Below are 18,924 nucleotides of genomic sequence, written 5' to 3'. Positions count from 1 at the left end.
TTGGGGGAAGGGGCAGGATGGGGAGACCGGAAGGAAGAACGACAGATGTATTGTGAACAGTCACCAAGTAAGGTCAGCCAGTTGTGGAGCTGACCTGGCTTCCACTGCTGATGCTTCTCTGAGACCTGTGGAGAAGAGGGGTGGGGAGGGAGAGGGGGACGTAAGGGGATGGGTGGGGGAGGGCTCGGTGCTGGGATGGAATATCTGTAAAACAGTTACCTAAGGGAGGAAGGACTTGTTTTTGGTCATAGGATCAAGGGGGTGGGGTGGGAGAACAGAGAGACAGAGATAGAGAAAGACAGATTCAAAGGGAGAGAGAAGGATAGAGGGGGAGAGACAGGAGAGAGGGAGCAGAAGGGGAAGGAAGAGGAAGAGGAGATCATGTGACAGGCTTACTCCTTTTCCTTTTGTTTTTGAATCTGGGGCCCATGCTTCCCACAGTCAGTGCTCCAGGGATAACACCTGGAGGTTCTTCCCACAAATCTCCTAATTTCCCCCAGTCCAAGCAGGGTGACAGGGCTGACATCCCAGGTGGTTGTGAATGCTTTTTGTTTATTGACGGAGCAGAGGTAGAGACACAGGCCAGGACCACACAGTTTCTGGGAAGCAAGGCAGAAGGACATGGGAAACCTCTTGACCTACCAGGTGTTCCCATATCCTTATCAACACGCTAATCACCAAGTCAAAACTGTCATGAGAAGCTGCGCCTGGACTGCATGCTCTTCCTTGGTAACCAGCAGGGCCTGCCGCGTGCTGGGCCCAGAGCCGCATTCACGCTTGGTGGAGCCCTTGCGTCTAGACTGGAAGTAGAAGAAGGGAGAGGCAGGACAGAAGGGGGGACCCCCAGGGGGTCAGTATGACAAACTTGGTTGTTTTGTGACACCTCTTTCTCCCTGGGTGTCCTGCCAGGACTCCTACTAGTGTGCTTAGGCCCGCTGAGGTGTCTGTTTTCTGGCACCTTGGGATTGACCAAACCAGTTGCTTCTTACTGAGTCCAGATCCTGAGAGTGGGAGGGGCATCAGGTGAAACAAAGACTTTGTTTTTTTTTTTTTTTTTTTCAGGGGGACCAGGAAGAGGGAGGGGCAGGTGTGAGAATGCCTCACAGGGACAGGGGAGGGGGGCTCGGAAACCCTTTATTCCAGCATTTAGAGGGTTTGATTAGCATCTGGCTGCAGGGGCCAGTGGTGCTGTGGGCCTGGTTTCCAGTACTCCCCCTGGGTGGGGGAGCCCATAAGTCAGCCTGAAGGAGTGGAGTTCTACCTGATGCACTCCGGCCCTGCCTGGCCAGCAGGAGACTCCAGCTTCATTGCATGGTGACCTTGGACAGGAACAGGCTATTTTTAGAGTGAGGGAGGCCAGTGGGTGAGGCGGGAGGGAAGGAGTGAGGATACCCGGCAGTCTGATCGAGATGCAGCCCCATGGGACAGCTCCCTCACCCACCCCATCTTCTTTCTCACCTCTTCCAGAAGGCTCTCTTGTTTCCCATATGAGTAGTAATGTCACTAGCACTAACGGGCCTAGTTACTAAGCTGTGTGGGGAGCACCGAGCACAGAACCTGGCTCTTGTGAGGTACCGTATGAACTGCTACTCAGAAGAACTTTCTGGAAACGGGGCTACCCCTGAGCCAGCCAGTACAACAGCTGCTGTGCCTTTACCTTGCTCCTGACCCCTTTGTCACCTGCATTTGCTGGGCTTCCTTCAGCTCAAACAGCCTGGCCTTTGCTAGGGACACACAGAGCTGTGTGGGATGGTCACAGTCGTCAGCATGGGCCCCGGGGGCTAGACACATGTTTTTGTGATTCTATGAGGGTTGTCTAAATCTCCATTGAGCAGCCAGGGCCAAGGCCCAGGAGGTGCTGGGACTTGTCCCTAGACTCCAGGTGGCCTCTTTGCCCAGGTCACCTGTTCTTCTCCAATGAAGGAGTGTAACCTCAGCAGACCTGGGTGGCTGTCCTCTGGGGCTGACACCCCAGCCTTTGGCACAGTCCTTCAAGCCCCACTTTAGAGACTGTATGCAGTCCCCATGAAGAAGACAGCATAGCCCTGTACTCTGCCACACTACCTCTCTGCTGTGTGGCTGCCTTGGGGCTGTGGGAGCCTGGGTTCCAGGAGGTCTGGAAGCAGCAGAGCAGAGCTGAACCTCTAGGGCTGACACCACGTGGGGCTGGGGTTACATAAGGATCTTGGCAGAAGGCAGCGGCTGAGCACCTCAGGCGGGCGTGGGTGGGAGCTCCCGGCTCTGTGGGGTAAGGATTTGGGCTGGCTGTACTTCTAAGCCTCGCCGCAGCCCTCTGGGACCCCTGATGGGTAGAAGTGGGGGCGTTTCCAGTCCCAGGGTTCTTGCTCTTCTGCCTGTGTTGAGTCCAGATGCTTGTAATTGGCACCACTCGCCAGTTAATTGTGTACCAAGCAGTAGGCAGTGTAGGGTCCTGTTGGCATGGATTCCCTGGCTTAGAGGGCTGGGCACAGCAAAGGGAGAGAAAAACAGCAGATGCCCCTGTAGTCACACCGGGACCCCTGGGGAGGGAATCTAGGGGCACTGCCTGGAGGAGGTGGCTGCTGGCTAAGTCAAGAACTGAAGGGTGACAGAGAGGCAAATATGACAAGGAGCAGGGTGGGAGTATGGAGGGACACAGGAGAGGTGACCTGGGAGGAGGCGTGTGGACTTTGTGGTAGGTGAGCTTGGGCCATGGGCCTGCAGGACTCTGTCTATTTCACAGCAGCAGCGCCTGTAGTGAGAGGGAGACTGGCTGAGGCCAGTGCATGACAATAGAATGGACGTCAACAGCACAGCTCAGAGTAGCAGTGGAAATGTGGGGATGGGCCGTGTTGTGGTTTAGACAAGCAATGGATGCCACAGTTCCAGCCTCTGAGATGTGGCATGGTTTGAAGAAGAGTCTCGTGCTGCCAGGAGACCCAGCCACGAGCACTAGGTACAGCTCTGTTCTCATGCTCACCAGGGTGGGACTCTAATCTCCCTACCTCCTGTGACACCTGTGATGCTGACACCCCCTGCAGGCAGGACTCTTGGGTTTGGTTGGGGGGTGCACCAGGTGGTGGTGGCGGCAGTGGAGGTGGAGGTGCAGTATAGTGTCCTACACTCTCCTGCTGGGTCCTGTCTATTCACCACAGGTCGACCTTTGACTCTCCTATATAAAACAGAGACCATTGCCAATTCCTCTCAGTGACCACCATGGTGACTCACGTGGGATCTGGAGTGCTTGGTGGTTGGGTAACTATTTCAGCTTACCTGTAGCCTGGCTCTCCCCCGTGGTGGTACTTGTGGCCTGTGCGGACCAGATTATCTAGACTAAGTGTCATTTGTTGTCTTCCTCTCTCTGCCATTGCCCCCTGAGCAGGAGCAGCTGAGGTTGTGAGAGCCACTGACTCTGTCCTTGTTCACAGCCGTGCCATTCTCCAGGATGTGCTAGATGCTGACCTGAGCAACGAGGCCTTCCCGTTCTCCACCCACCAGCTGGTGAGAGCAGCTGGGCACCTGGTAGGTGGCAATGGCCGTCAGCCTCTGGGCTCTAGAGTGTGGTGGCAGCAGCTTTTAGCAGAGGTAGGGTGGGCCTGGGAGTCTGGCACCTGCGAGCAAGTCTCTATCTCCCTGGGCCTCAACTCCCAATGCCAGTCAGAGATGATGGCAGCCAGCCTGACCCTGGGGTGAGCTCGGAGAGGCAAGATGGGATCAGGGTGCTGTGCCACGTGTTTTCCTCTTGGTGCCTGGCATGTGCCGGTCTCGTCTGGGGGGAGCCCTCATTGCTTGCACAGATGCCATGTGTCCTGTCCTCAGAGCGGCAGAGGATGTCCGTCTAAGTCAGAGTGACGACTACTTTTCTGCATCCCCAGAAACAACAGGGCTGGGGACAGCTGACAGGTTCTCTGCAGGTTCTCACATCCTCTGGGGAGGCGGCTTCTGCCTTGCGGTATCTTCCTTACAATATCATCCCGGTGTTGTAGATGTGGGGAAGCCTGGTCAGAGCCCAAACACACCTCCACTTTAGTTTCTAGAGGTCCAATGCCAAGTGACAAAGCCCAACTCTTCCGAGGTTATGGCTTTCATCTTCAGCAGGGTCCCCTGGACTCCAGGGGCTCTCTAGGAGACCCTGGGTAGGGAATCTGGGCCCTAGCTCCTGGGTGGCCCCTCCATTTCCTGGGTCTCAGTCTCCTGGTTGGACAATACACTTTGTGATTTCCATCTGGAATTCTCAAGGTTGAGGGAGAGGTTGTTGGTGCCATATACAAGTAGCATTATCCCCTCCCGTGGGAGATTAGAGATCCTGACCTCTGCTCATAGATACCCGCAGCACCCCTAGTGCTAACTCTGGGAGGTGTGTCCTGACAAGGTTGGCTTGCTCACTAAGGTCATCCTGGATCATTTATTTTCTGCAGCTTTTGCAGGGACCCCAGGCCATGCTGCATGAATTCCCTAAACTGAATTTAGAGAATCTGGAGGTCTTACCCAGGCTGCCCATATGACAGGGCTCCCCAAAACAAAGATCTGTGCTGATGACACACATGCCTGGTGACATACATGCATGCAGGAGGGCAGGGACACTGCTGGGCATGTCCCGTCCTCTCTACTTGTCCATCTCAAGGTTTTTGTGGAGAGATGTGGAGCAATATCAGTTGGAGAATGAGATTCCTGCCCACAGAGGGGCCAGACACCCTGGGACCAGGCTGGAACCTGTCAGCAAATCAACAGAGTGGCGCTGAGTGCTAGGGCTGTGCTGCCAGAGAGAACCGTGATAAAGGCCGCCACGTGGGCTGCGCTCCACCTCCCTCTGGAAGCTGCACCAGGGTTCAGGAAGTGGGGTGGGGGTTCTCTGTCTAGCTTGTTTCCTGCCTTATTAGTGCAGAGCCGTTTTCTGGGACCCGAGAGGGTAGGTGCTCTGAAAGAGTAGTGTGGTGAGATCCTAGGGCACGCCAGCCTCCAGACCTTCAGACTCTAGCTTGGGTTGTTCATGAGGGCATCCTGGTGGCATTTGTGTTGGTGTATTCAGCATCCAGAGTCCAGTTTTGGTCAGGGCTGGGTCCTGCTGTGTGCAGGAAAGGAAAGCCGTGTCTCTCTCTCATTGTGCTGAGGCTTGGCATCGCCTCAGTCTGTGTGTGGTTTGGATGTTCGTGGAGGGAAGACCAGGTGGGAATATATCCCCTCCTGTCAGGATCAGCATCCTCCCACCACTAGCGGGACCACCGTGGGGTGGGAGGAGCGGTGGGGGGTTCCCAACTCCAGCTGCTCCCTCCCACAGGACCCTGTCCTGGCCATGGCTGCCTCCCCAGCCCTCCCAGGCTGCCTGGGAGTCTTCACCTGGGGCCTGGGAGTTAGGCCAGGGCCCAGGCTGAGCTGACACAGCTCATATTGCCCAGGGTCATGGGCAGGCCAAGCCCCAAAGTAGGTGTCTGGTTTGGGGAGTGTGTATTCACTCGCTACTCATGTCTCCTGCCAAGCTGACTTATGGTGGCATAAAATACGTATGAAATAATGCTCATAGCCTGGCTCATAGCATAGACCTGTCATCCCAGCTATGCAGGAGACCAAGGCAGAAGAATTAAAAGTTCAAGGCCAGCCTGGTCAACATAGTAAGAGCCTGCCTCAGAATAACAAGCAAAAAGAGAGCTGGGATGTGGTTCAGTGCTTGCCCAACATGCGTGAGACCCCAGGCTCAACCCCCAGTGTTGTACAAATGAACGGAAGAGAGAAAGAGCACTGCGGACACGTTCTGCCTCCAACCATAGCTGGGCAGCAAACGCTGGGTACCAAGCCACTGACTCAGTGGGTTCACTTATCAGTTCCTTTCTCAGGACAGAAAACTCATAGCACTGTGTACAGGGACATCTGACACTAGGCTGCTTCCAAGAGAAGAAAGAAACCCCATGATGCTTGACCATGGGTACCACTCAGGCAGGGGAGCGGGCAACCCACAGATGTCACTTTTTCAGCACAACCTTGGGACACAACCTTGACCTCGCGGGGCCTTGCTTCTCTCGGCTGTGGGATAGGGTCATGGTCCCGAGACCATGGCATGATTACATAAAGATGGCCTTCTCCATGTGGCAAAGACACTGACCGGCACATGTCACCAAACTCTTGGCTGTGTTGTAAAGCATGAGAAAACTCAAGAAAGCTCAGCCGTCCATCCCTAGAGGCTGGGGTGTCTGTTCCACGACCACATCTGCCTGTTCGTAACTGTGCCAGGCCTGCTCTCTACATAGCGGCCGTGGTCTGCACATTGCTTTGTTTTTTAGTAGTGCTTGTTTTTTGCAACATACAGGAACCTGTGTCCTCTCCCCTGCCTGAGTGGTACCCATGGTCAAGCATCATGGGGTCCATTTCTTCTCTTGGAAGCAGCCTAGTGTCAGATGTCCTCTCGAGAGCAGTCTTAGGGAGACTAGTTGTGCAGTGAGCTGAGAAGCCCAGAATCCTGCAGATAGCTGAGGATAACATGCCTAAGAGAACATGGGACATGAGAGAACATTCAACATGGGAAGACTCCAGGTCCTTTTTCAACTAGCTGGTCACACAATGGTGCTATCAGGTGGATGGGGTCACGTTTTTGAGGCCCATGGCAGTTTCTGCCAACGTACCTCCTGGTACCATGTAACATGGCACCATTGTGAGCCATCAGAGAGTTCTAGTGTTTGCATCTGAACCCACGGTGTTATTCCAATTGTAGAGCCGCCCTGCTCCCCAGCAGCCCCTCCCCTGGCTCTAGAATGAATTCCAGATGTGTTGGCTAGGAGCACCTGTGGGCCTGGGCCAGACCTAGTGATGAGGAGGAAGGTGTAGCCTGCTATCTGTGAGTGCAGCCCCGCCTATAGATAGGCTCAAGGGAGCTTGCAGCTGCAGTCCAGGGCAGTGGAGAATGCCACTGCCCAGGGGACGACGGACTGAGAGTCCCTGGAAACAGGGAGGCTTGGGTCTTTGTTACGTTTAACATGGAGATGCTAGTGTCTTGTTGTTGCCTAGCTGCCAGCATCCATGAGCCTGGGGGTTCATCCTCAAGACGAGCCAGCCTCATAGCTTGTGGTTCACATAACACAAGAGAAGTCTGCTATGGTGCGGTCTCCACTCGGAAACATTTGACGCCTGTCCCTGAGCACAGCTAGCCATTCTCTCTTATCCTACTTCCTCAGAGGTCATGGCCACACAGTTGGGAGGATCTCTGAGGACAGGGCTTCCCATGTAATTGATGAACAAAGCACCTGGGACATGCGGGCTGGAACAGGAGTGGAGGCACAGGCTGCAGCTGAGGTTACTTAAGACGCTGCCCTGCCAGGGACTCCTGTCCCGGGGGACCGCATCTTCTCCCAAGGGCCTGAAAGAGGGTTAGGCCAACAAGAACAAGATTGTTCCTGTGGCGCCCATGCTGTGGTTTGAGCTGACCTGGAAAATTCGCTTTCAGTGTGGCTCAGGACACACACCTCAGTGGCTTAAGCCTTTCCATAACTTGGTCAACAGTTAAGTGGTAGTTTAGCCTCTGGTGGCACTTCAAGCTGTGGTGGGGCTCACAGGCAAGTGGGGGGGGGGTAGGGAGCCTGACCACAGATTATATACCAACACTTCTGCACTGCCCTGACCCTCAGAACTAGGAGCTAGATGTTGGCCCTGAGTCTTATACCTGCCTTCTCAGGCCTCAGTTTCCTTGGCAATAGTACAAAGTCTAGACAATGTCAAAAGTGCTTTGTGGTACATCACATAGATCTGTTCAAATACTGAATCCCCTTGGAATCCAGGGGAAATTTCATATTCTAAGTGATATCTTGTGCTGGCTTAAAACTGTGTTGACAAACTGTCCATCAGCATGTGGAGGCTCTGGGGTCAGAATATGCAGCCAGGCCACGTATTTATAGATCGGTTGGCTTCTAGCCCACCAGCTGCAGGAGAGGAATGTGTGTGTCTGCGCAGTCAGCAAACGCCAGGTCGAGCAGAGACGTGAGCAATGACTTTGGTGAGTGCCAAGTTCCGCAGACCCTGTCCTGTGAACCAAGGCCCGGGACCCTGCTGTGGCTGTCAGGCTCCACGTATGACAGGACCTGGTCAGAGATGCCCAGCCACACATCACTGACTTTTGCAATAGCGCTTCTCTGAGATGCTTGTGCCTGGGCCAGACACCTACAGTCTTTGGATTCCTAGAGGAAGCAGGGGCTGGGGAAAGTGAGTGTCCACTCAGCAGCCAGCAGAGCAGCTGTCTTTGCTCCTCACATATTTGCCTCAAGGCCAGCAAGATTCCCCAGTGGGGAAGAGCTTTCCCGGCGAGTCTCCCAGAGCTCAGCTCAGCCAGTACTGGGTCAGACATGGTGTTCTCGGCACCTCGGCTGAGGACACCCCGCCCCCAAGCAGAGAGCAGGCCCCTCTTAGCAAACCGGCAGGCTCCAGGCTGGGAGTCATCACAAGGCATAACAATAAAGCAATTTCCCTCTGAAAATTAATTTCAAATCAGGAGGAAATTGGATTTCTTTCCTGGCAGTGAAGACGCTCGAGCTTGTCACTGCTGTGAGTCCGTTTGCTGAGGATCGGCGGGCTCACACCGCATGCATTTGATAAACTACGGAGTAGCAGCGAGAATGTATTCATGTCGAGTACAGCTGCCTAGAAACTTGTGCTGCGAGGCCAGCCCAGATCTGCTGATCCCTTCTTTAGACAGCTGTAGAATGTTATGCTCTAATTCCGTGACGCATCCAAGGAAGATACGGCATCCGCAGTCTGGGCATGTGCTCCTTGCCACTAGTCAAGCTGTCGCTGGAGGATAAAATGCTTGCCAGAGAAATGTAGGAACACAGCATGGCTGGAATGAGGTGGGGTCACCCTGTGTGACCCCAGTGCGTGCTGACTTTAGAACTAACTTGGGAGCGACGTCCACCCTTTCTCACCAGGCTCCTATGACCCCCTGCTCTTGTCTGTGGGTGCAGGCATTTTTATCAGCTACTTGGATTTAAGGGTCTCAGGTCAGCTGCTGGAACAGGGATTTCCTCGGAGGATTGGCTGGCTCTCCAAAGGCCAGAGGGCTGGACCCCGGGGCCAGCAACTGTGGCTGAGACTTCAGCAGTGTGGGTTAAGTACTGCCTGCTTATGCCCATTTCTAGAAGATTGGAGTATAGTCAGTATGACCATCATCATTGCCATATTATACCATCACATCACCGGTCCCACAATCACTGCCACCAAAACAATTACTACTGTTATTTTCTCATCACTGTGATTGATACTATCATCACTACAGCCACCAATGCCATCTTATCATTACCATAGCCACCATCAACACCATCACCTCTGTCACCATTACTATCACCACCATTGCCTTCATCATTAGTAGTATTACCATATCTTTATCACAAGTACTGCCACCACTGCCATCACTATCACCGACATCACTGTCACCACCACCACTGCCTTTGTCACTGTTACCACCACCACCGCCGTCATTATCACTACCACTACTCCCACCATCACCAACATCACCACCCCTCCACCAAGACCACGATTCCTGCCACCATCATCAGTACCAGCCTCACTACCAACAGCATTATGATAGTGTTGATTATTATGATGGCCATTGTCCTTCTCACCACCGCCACAAGCACCATCATCATCACCACTACCAATGACATTACCACCCCACCCCCATCATCACCTTGACCACCACCATCACCTTTAACTACCATCACCAGCACCATAGCCATGAGCACACCGGTGCCGTCACCGTGAGAATCACTACCATCCTCACCTCCTACTCTATGAGCCCCCAAGCCAGGTAAGAGCACTGGGTCAAGTTCTCTCCCTGGGTAGTTGGTGTCTTTACACTTAGAGTGTCTTGTCTGTCTTAGGGTTAGGACGGACTTTCCTCCAGTTCTACCACCAACTTCCTGCCCTTCTCCTGTGGCTCTGTGGCTCTGTGCACCCTTCCTTCTGGGCCTCTGGGGGGGTGGTCCTCGTGTATTTAAGAATGACTGAGTTCGGAGCATGTATTTGCTGTGCTGGAAACACAGAGACTGCCGTGGGACACAGTGACTGTAAAGGCAAGGTAGGACCTGTCTTCGAGAGACTCCCCTTTGGTATAAGTTCAGGGGATCCCCCAGGAATGGCATGGCTTTTCCTGTCCTGTCCCCGGGTGTCCAAGCAGAGGCTAGGCTGAGTGTGATTCTGGACCTCTCCATACATAGCTGGCATGAAGTTCAGCAGTGTACCAGATGCGGGGTCCAATCCCCCAACCCTATGACTGAAGTCCCAGATCTTTCTCTCTTACCAAAGATGTCAACACTCAAGAGGTGTGTCTTTCAGAGCTGGGCTTAAGGATTTTGGATCTGGGAATATCAGGACGAATCCAAAAGTCTTTGCGGCTGCTTTGGCGCTTCTCCAACTTATAGAGCCAGTGCTAGCATAGGCTATCCGCTCACTCATGGGTTGCCTGAGAGCGGCCATGCTGGCTAACGTTCACACCAGAGGATCGGTACAAGCTACAGATCATTTCTACCTCCCAACATCTCACAGGCACAAGCCTCCATGTGACTGAACGAGTGGGTTCCTCCCTAGGTTCCTTCCTTGCTGGTATTTCAGGATGATTGTCTGTGACTTGCTTCTAGGATCCCTGAGAGGCAAACGCTGTTTCTCTGCAGTTTCTCTGGCAGAAGCTGAGACTCAAAGGCAAGGTCCGCTGTCAGGGGAGACCCATGCAGACTCAACTTCAAAACTCTGTCTATGCCAGGTGGTGGTGGCGCACACCTGTAATCCCAGCACTCTGGGAGGCAGAGGCAGGCAGATTTCTGAGTTCAGGGCCAGCCTGGTCTACAGAGTGAGTTCCAGGACAACCAGGGCTACACAGAGAAACCCTCTCTTGAAAAAACCAAATCCAAAAAACCAAACCAAACCAAACAAAACAAAATTCTGTCTACACCATCCTAGGATTTTGGCCCTGAGGGCATCTGCCCTGGCGTGGTCCCTGACTCATCTCTCCTATGTCCATTGACTACCAAGAGGGCCAGACAATAGGTTTGAACTGCCAAAGGTTAGAATCCTGGGACTGTGTTTTTGACCCAATGAGATGTTTGAAGTAGGTGATCATGGAATGGGGACTCAGAGCCTTGCTCTGCCCTGGGTTTGACATTTGTGTCTGATTTGGTGATACTGTCCAGAACGGGGCAGATAAGGCCAAGCCCCCACTGTGAAGAGCCTGGAAGCTCTGCTGGAAAATGCTGGGCTCTCACCTTGCTGGGCTGAGATGAGTCTGTCACCAGGCCTTTTAGGCGTCTAGCAAGGACTTGGTGCTGGGTGGTAGGTACGGTGAGGTCTCTTTTACCCATTCTAATGAGCAACTGTTACCACCTGGATGGTCTGAATAATACAGGGAATGGACAGAACTCTCCTCTCAGGGCATCCAGGACCTTCCAGGAGAAGAGAATCCTGGGCTGATTTGGGATGGTGATTTGGGTCTGGGTGTACAGGTCGCCAAGGCTTCAGCCCTCTTACCTGCCTCTTCAGAGACAATTCTCGACCAGCTGCATTCTACCATTCAAGGCTCTGAGCCCAGAAAGCCACCATGACTTTGCTTGACATAAGACCCACTCTGGTCCTTGCCAGGCCATTGTCATAGTAGCTGGGGCAGGAGGGCATCACCTCCCACTGAGTTAGGAAAGCTGCTCTTCTATTTGTAGTGCTTAATCTGTACCCCTACACCAGGTGGCTGACTCTAGAGTATCAACCCTGCAGGGGGGCGGGGGAGGGGGCAGGGCCTTCTCTGCAGCCTCCCCTTGTGGGTCTGATTTAAAGTGCCCATTTCCAAGCCGGTGGCAAAGCTGGCCTTGGACGGGATGTTTTGCCTGGACACCCCAGGGTCCCCTGCATAGCCATCACAGTCTGGGCTCTCTCTATTTCTGCCCAGCAGTGCATCCCCCCAGATAACTGGCATGCTGTGCCTGTGCTCAACCTGCTGAGTGTCCAGTCACTTAGGGGCGGGCTTCTGGGTGGCGCTCATACTGGAGACGTTCCTCAAGGTCTAACTAAAGATGATGTGTTTTGAGGTGCTCTGGTAAGACTGAGGGGTCCTCAGGACAGCCCTCCCTTGCTATTCATTCCGCAGGGTTGTGCCCCCATCAGCGTCTCCTGCAAGGATTTGGGTGTCTGCTCATGCAGGTCTCATACACTGTCTTCAGTCCTAGAGAATTCCCCACCACCGTCCTTCTTAATTAATTGTAATAACTATATAGAACACACGAAATTGACATATTAATGAGGCTCTGTGTGATGGTGGGGGTCTGTGGTGGTGGGGTACTATATAGCAGAGAGGTACCATGTGGTGGTTTATACTGCATGATAGGGGGTTCCATGTGGTGGTGGTGTACCATATTGTGGCAGGGTACTGTGTGGTGACGGAGTATCATGCAGTAATGGGGTACTATGTGGCAGAGGGGTACCGTGTTGTGGTGAGGGGTGCTGCTATGTGGATGCACTGTGATGCTGGTTCCATGTGGTGGTTTAGTACCATGGTGAGTTCCGTGGCAGGATACTGTGTGATGGTGAGGTACCATTCCCTACTTTGATATATGGACACAAGGTATACTGTTTACATCAGGATACCCCTCGTCTGTTTCCTCTATTTTTCTTGTGTGTGTGTTGTATGTGACTGTCCATGTGTGTGTGTGCACATGCACATGCAGGTATGAGAGTGTGTGTGTGGGAATGTGTGCGCATGTGGAGTCCACAGGAGAACATAGGGTGTTCTCCTCCTCAGTTGCTCTGTCTTGTTTTGCGTACCAGTCTTTTGCCGGTGAGTCCGAGCATCCTCCCGTCTCAGCTTCCCTAGCATGGAGATTACAGCTGTGACCACCACACCTGGCTGGAAGCTGGGGCTCGAGCTCCGTATGTCTGCACTGCAGGCACTTTGCCATCTGAGCTGTCTCTCGCTTATTGATTTTGACATGTCTATTATTATTATGTCTACCTATTATCTCTCATCTATCTATTATCCATCATCTATCATCAATCATCTATTATCTATATATCATCTATTATCTATTTATCTATTATCTATATAGATGTCTGTTTGCCTATCTACTATCTATCATCTGTTATCAATAATTTATTATCTATCATCTATCTATTATCTATCATTTATTATTAATCATCTATGATCTATTTATTATCTATCAATCATCAACCATCTATTATCTATCAATTTATCTATCATCTATCTATCTATCTATCTATCTATCTATCGTGTGTGTTTGTGTGTGAGTATGTGTGTGTTTATGAGCATGTATGCATATATCATGGAGGGAGGTCAGATGCCTACCTGTGGGAGCCAGTTCTCCCCTTCCACCACATGCAGTCTGGCCACTGAACTCAGCTGTCAGGCTGAGTGAACAGCACTTTCCCTGCATGATCCACTTTGCATGCCCTGAGGTAGGCTTGTTTAGATGCCACACTTTACATGTAAGATCATAAAACACTCAACCTGACGGTGGTTAGCGCACTGAACTCAACGCTGGCTGGCACTAACCCTTTTGTTTGTTTTGTTTTTGGAGACAGGGTTTCTCTGTGTATCCCTGGCTATCCTGGACTCATTCTGTAGACTGGGCTGGTGTTGAACCAAGCGATCTACCAGCCTGTGCCTCCTGAGGGCTGGGATTATAGGTCTGCACTACCCCTGCTTGGCTGGATATTATTCTATTGGGTACGTGAATTATATTTATGTTGAGAGACATCATTGCAATAGGCATATTTTCAACAAACAGTTTTCATTTCCTCCCAAAATATGCCCCAGAGCTGCTGGGACACAGTAGCTGTTTGTCCCTCTGCCCTCCAGGATCTGCTTCCTAACCCACCAGTCTACACAGCATGGAGTTCCCGCTGTGTCCTACTCCCTGGGTTTGCTCTGCTGCCTGCATCTGGCCTCTGTCTCTAGTACTTGAGACACAGACAAGGCACACCTCGTCTGGATGCTCGGGCCTCTGGTTTTTCTACCTGGAAGGGATCTGTTGGTTTTTATAATCTTAACTTTTTGCGGGGGCAGGGGTATGTGTGTGCATAGGATCCATCTATACAGACAAGGTTGTGCTTGAATCATAATACTTCCTCAGCCTCCTGAGAGCTGGATTTATGGCCGGTTTCAAGCTTTTAAGCCTTCTATCCAGTAATGTGAGTACATGCACTCTGTTGTGAGACTGTTGAGTTCAAACCCATCAGACAAAGCTCTTCTCAAGCGCGGTCCTGGAAAGCACCCCCTGTGGAACCCTGCAGCGTGGACCCTATGTGACTGTCCTGTGTCACTCAGCACAGCCTGGGCTGTGTCCGTGTCCCAGCAGGTGTCAGGGTGTTCGGGTGACTGCTGTCCTGTGGTATGAGTGAGCTCTTGGGCTGCTTCAGCCTCCAGCTGTGTGGTAGCAGTGTGAGAATTCCTTCTGAGAGCTCTGCTTCCAGTGCTGGGGCCTGGGCTGGGGTGGCGGCTACACACACGCTGCGACACACCACCTAGGTTTACTTTAAAATTTCAAGAGGGTGGCACACTCTTCTTGGTAACAGTGCCATTTTATGGCCCTGCCAGCAAACACAAAGCTTCTGGTTCCTCTACATCCTCATCAACATCTGCTTGTCTTGCTTTTTGTAAACTCTAAACTACATTTGCTATTACTATTTTGTGTGTGTGAGGACACACGTGTTATAGCATATCTGTGGGGGTCAGAGGATAACTGGAGGAGTCAATTTTGTTCTTCCACTGTGTTGGTCCTAGAGGTAGAACTCAGGAGCACCTTTACCCAAAGAGTCACCATCTCCACCCTGCTTTGCTTGAAAAAAAGAAAAATAAAAACCAGATTTTGTTTTGTTTTTTCCAGACAGGGTTTCTCTGTGTAGCCCTGGTTGTCCTGGAACTCCATCTGTAGACCAGGCTGGCCTGGAACTCAGAGATCAACTTGCTTCTGTTCTGATTAAAGGCATGTACCACCACTGCTGGGTTTGAAAGGCTTTTTTAAATTTTTTAATTTTTACTTTTTTGAGACAAACACTTTGTTTTGTTTTGTTTTCTGAGACAGGATTTCTCTCTATGTAGTTCTGGCTGTTGTGGAACTTGATCTGTAGAGCAGGCTAGCCTCAAACTACAGAGATCCACCTGCTTCTACCCCCTGAGTGCCACCCCCCACTAGGCAGGACTTGTTTTTTAATTGTGTGTATCCCCGAGTGTGGGTATGCAAGAAGTTCACGGAGTTGCCTACATGGGAACTTACCTCCAGATGCTCCGCTGAGTGTCATTGTTCTGGTTCTCTCCTGTTACGACAGCACCACACCGCTTTGACTGCTATGGCCTAGTCGCCAGCCATCCGTTCTGAAATAACAAATGAGTTCCTCAGTTTGTCAGTTTTCAAGTCTGATGTGTCTCATAGGGTCATTGGAGAGCTAGCATGAAGGTTAAGAGGTTGATTGTCTACCTCTGCAGTTTAGTGAACACCAGCAGGACTCTGCCAGTGCTGTGTGGCTTCTGGGCTGCTTTGGGCATGTATTTAGTAATACATCTCCCAATCCCTAAACATGGGGTGTCTTTATTTGTCATCTTAAAATCCTTTTACCCCTTGGCTGCGATTATTTATAAGTATTTGACTAACATTGTTTTAATTTCCTTCTTTTGCTTTTGACCTTTTAAGACACCCCGTCAAGTCTAGGCTGACCTGAAACTTCCTATGTAACTGGGGATGACTTTAAACTCCTCAATCCTCCTGCCTCCACCTCCTAATCTCTGGGATGGCAGATGGGATGGCACATTGCTGGCTTAATTTCTATTTCTGGGTTGTTCATTGGTAGCAGATGACTTTGTATGTTGGCTTTGTCTCTTGAAACCGTTCTGTTTATTGTGGAATACTTTAGAGTGAGACAGGGTTTTTACAAAACCTGTTTCAAGGCCCTTCCTGCCAGCCAACCTTGTATAATTCTAGCTCCGTCCATTGCCAGCAGCATCTTTCAAAGGAGCCCTGCCTCCTCTTAAGCCTTCTTTATGTTGTACTTTTTATGGTGCTAGAAATCAAATCCAGGACCTTTCATGTGCTAGGCATCTTAGCATGTCATGTCATGCTAGGACATGCTAGGTCATGCTGTCATGCTAGTACATGTTAGGTCTTGCTAGTACATGTTAGGCCATGCTAGGACATGTTAGGCCATGCTAGGACATGTTAGGCCATGCTAGGACATGCTAGGTGTCCTAACCCTGGACTCTATCTTTAGCCCTTTCTTAATCTTCTTAAAGCCACTTGAGCAGGGATTTCCTTCACTTAATACAGCATTTTCCATGTCTGTCCATTCATATTTTCATTTTTTCTTTATGGACAAATAAAATTCCATTGCGTGTATGTGCTATCCATCCATCCAGTGATGACTATCTAGGCTGGTTCCATTTCCTTGCAAGTGTGTCTCAAGCAGCAATGAACACGGTTGTGCGAGCGCCTGAGCCAATATCCGATGGCGGGTGAATACAGGCCAGGCAAGGGGCTTCTGTAATGTTGCTGCTCACAAGCCTGGCCTGAAGCACATTGCTTAGATGGGGCACAAAGGCCGAGCCTCGAGTTAGCTGGGAGGTGCCTGGCCCATAGTGGTGAGGAGAGCGAGTCTGTTCTCAGTATTGTTCCATCCTTGTGGGTCGCTATGGGAAGAAATGAGACCTGCCCTTAACTCTATTACATCACGGGGGAGATGTACAACACCCAGGCACTCATGATCTATGGACCTAGAAGGTACACAGCCATCTCCAAGTGCTCACCGTGTCAGTAGGGAGAGGAACCTACTACCTTCTCTCCGGATTTTCTGCTTGGCACCTGCCATGGGCCACATTGCTTCCAGCTTCGTGGAGACCCAGAAGTTGGGCCACCTTGTGTCCCAGTGAGGTCAGGTGATCTCAAGCATCCATGGACATCCCCTACCTGTGTGCGTGGCTGGACGAGGAGTGTCTGAGCAGGGAGCGTGGGTGCGCTTTAAAAATGACTTTCCCTGCTTCAAAATGACGCTGGCTTTGAGCACCAAGCTCCTTCAGGGCTGTCTAAAATTAGCACCCCGGTGACAAGGCCGTCTTTGTCAGGGGCCCACAGCTTGTACAGAGAGGCAGGGAAATGTCAACAGCACGGTTTCTTCATCAGTTTAAGTTTTATTTTATGTTTTTCACAAGGCCAGGCAAATGGCGCTGCTTCAAAGGCCTCAAGAACCCAGTTTCTCAGTGGCTGTGTGATTAGACCAGCAGGTTCATAAAGTGCTGACTTAGTGGTCAGATGGCACAGGGGTGACAGCACTGGCCTGGCCACCTCTGTTTGTGAGGTGTCTGAGCCCTCCCACGTCCTTTTGATGAGCTGAGCAGTGATCCTGGGCTGGTGTGCACTCTCACAACTTGCCTGAGGGCTGGGGAAGCGGGCATCCGTTGTTGGGTGGGCGGGGCTTGGTACATGCACCTAAGCTAAATGTTTGGAAGATTGTATCTTCTGGCAAAGGAGCCTTCGCATTGGCTGTATGGATGTGGACATGCCTTCCCTGAGCCCAGCTCTTCCCGCAGGGGCCTCGATGCCGCTCCTGCATGGCTGTGATTAAGTGGGATGTGTGAAGGTTTCAGTGCGGCAACAGCAGATAAATGGTGATACTCCTGTGTTTGTGAGCCCTAGTTTCTGGAACCCACATTATTTGTTCCTGTGGCTTCTAGAATGATAGATTTGGCACCCTGAATTGGCACAGGCAGGACATGAACTATCAACTGCGCACCTGCTTCCCATGGATGGAAGAGGCTTGAGGCTTTTTAAAAGGAGAGCCTGGGCTCGTGATGGCAGAGCCTGTGGTCGTGGCTCTATTTGGGAATAAGGTCCTGGCAGATGGGACTGAGTGATGGAGTGTGCAGAGTTACCATCATGCTGCCATGACAAAGCTCCTGGCACAAAACGTCACGAGGAAGGAAGGGCATGGTGGCGCACGCCTTTAACCCCAGCACTCTGGAAGCAGAGACAGGTGGAGTTCTGAGTTCAAGGCCAGCCTGGTCTACAGAGGGAGTTCCAGGACAACCAGGGCTACACAGAGAAACCCTGTCATGAACAAGAAAAGAAGCAGTGTGACAGCTGATCATCATACCTTCCCCACCATGACAGATCTGACCTTCAAATTGTGAGCTCAAATAAATGCTTCTTTTCATTTAAAGATTCCCAGTTCAGCCTATGTGAACACTCCTCAGAAAGCCCCACGTCCCAGTGACTGATGGCAAGTGGCAGTCTGTGCCTGGGCCTCAGCAACCGAGGCAGCTGTGCCTGACCACACCCTTGTCTTCCCAGGTCCGGGCCATCAGGCTGTCCTTCGTCGGGGAGCTGGGATGGGAGCTGCATGTGCCCTGTGAGTCCTGCTTGCCGGTGTACCGGGCTGTGATGGCTGCAGGTGCAAGGCACGGCCTAGTCAATGCGGGCTACCGTGCTATTGACTCCCTGAGCATCGAGAAAGGTGAGCGCAGGGTTGGTAGGGCCCTGGGAAGCCAGCCAAGCCACCAGGAATCTGGGGACACTCCTGTCACTGGTGTTTAGATCTTCACATCAAAAGTCCCTCTATCTCCCAGCCTTGGGCATTTCTCCCAACCCCCCTTCCTGTCTATACTTGGGGTCTCCAATGCAGTGCCTCAGAAATGATGCTGGGGTCCCAATCCCTGCACATACCTGGACTCAGAGAGGTGAGGCACTGCCTGGAATCCCGAGGGAGCAGCCTCAGTGGGGGGGGGGGGGTGTCAAATTCAGCACTGTGGGCTCCTCGAGAGATCTTTTTGAGCTTTTGAAACATTTGGTGCTGGAGGTTGAATCCAGGGCATCATATATGCCTAAGTGTGGGTTCTACTATTACTGACACCTAGGTATCTCCCGAGAGGTAGACTCTGAGCAGAATGACTTTTACAAGGGGTCACCTTGCATCCTTTAAACAGTGATGGAA

General features: G+C 51.7%; 1 protein-coding gene across 1 annotated transcript in view; it reads left to right on the top strand.

Annotated features, from left to right (window-relative positions):
* The window catches only part of Sardh (sarcosine dehydrogenase), a 63,865-nt gene that overhangs the window by 35,241 nt on the left and 9,700 nt on the right, over window positions 1–18,924 (top strand). Inside the window, exons 18-19 of the mRNA XM_052181940.1 lie at window positions 3,408–3,501; window positions 18,285–18,447. Coding sequence (XP_052037900.1) covers window positions 3,408–3,501; window positions 18,285–18,447 — 257 coding nt within the window. The remainder of the gene's footprint in view (window positions 1–3,407; window positions 3,502–18,284; window positions 18,448–18,924) is intronic.

Source organism: Apodemus sylvaticus, chromosome 5 (genome assembly GCF_947179515.1).
Source record: "Apodemus sylvaticus chromosome 5, mApoSyl1.1, whole genome shotgun sequence".
In the NCBI taxonomy this organism is placed as follows: domain Eukaryota; kingdom Metazoa; phylum Chordata; class Mammalia; order Rodentia; family Muridae; genus Apodemus; species Apodemus sylvaticus.
The sequence above is the reverse complement of the archived record's forward strand: the minus strand, read 5'-3'. Positions and strand labels throughout refer to the sequence as shown.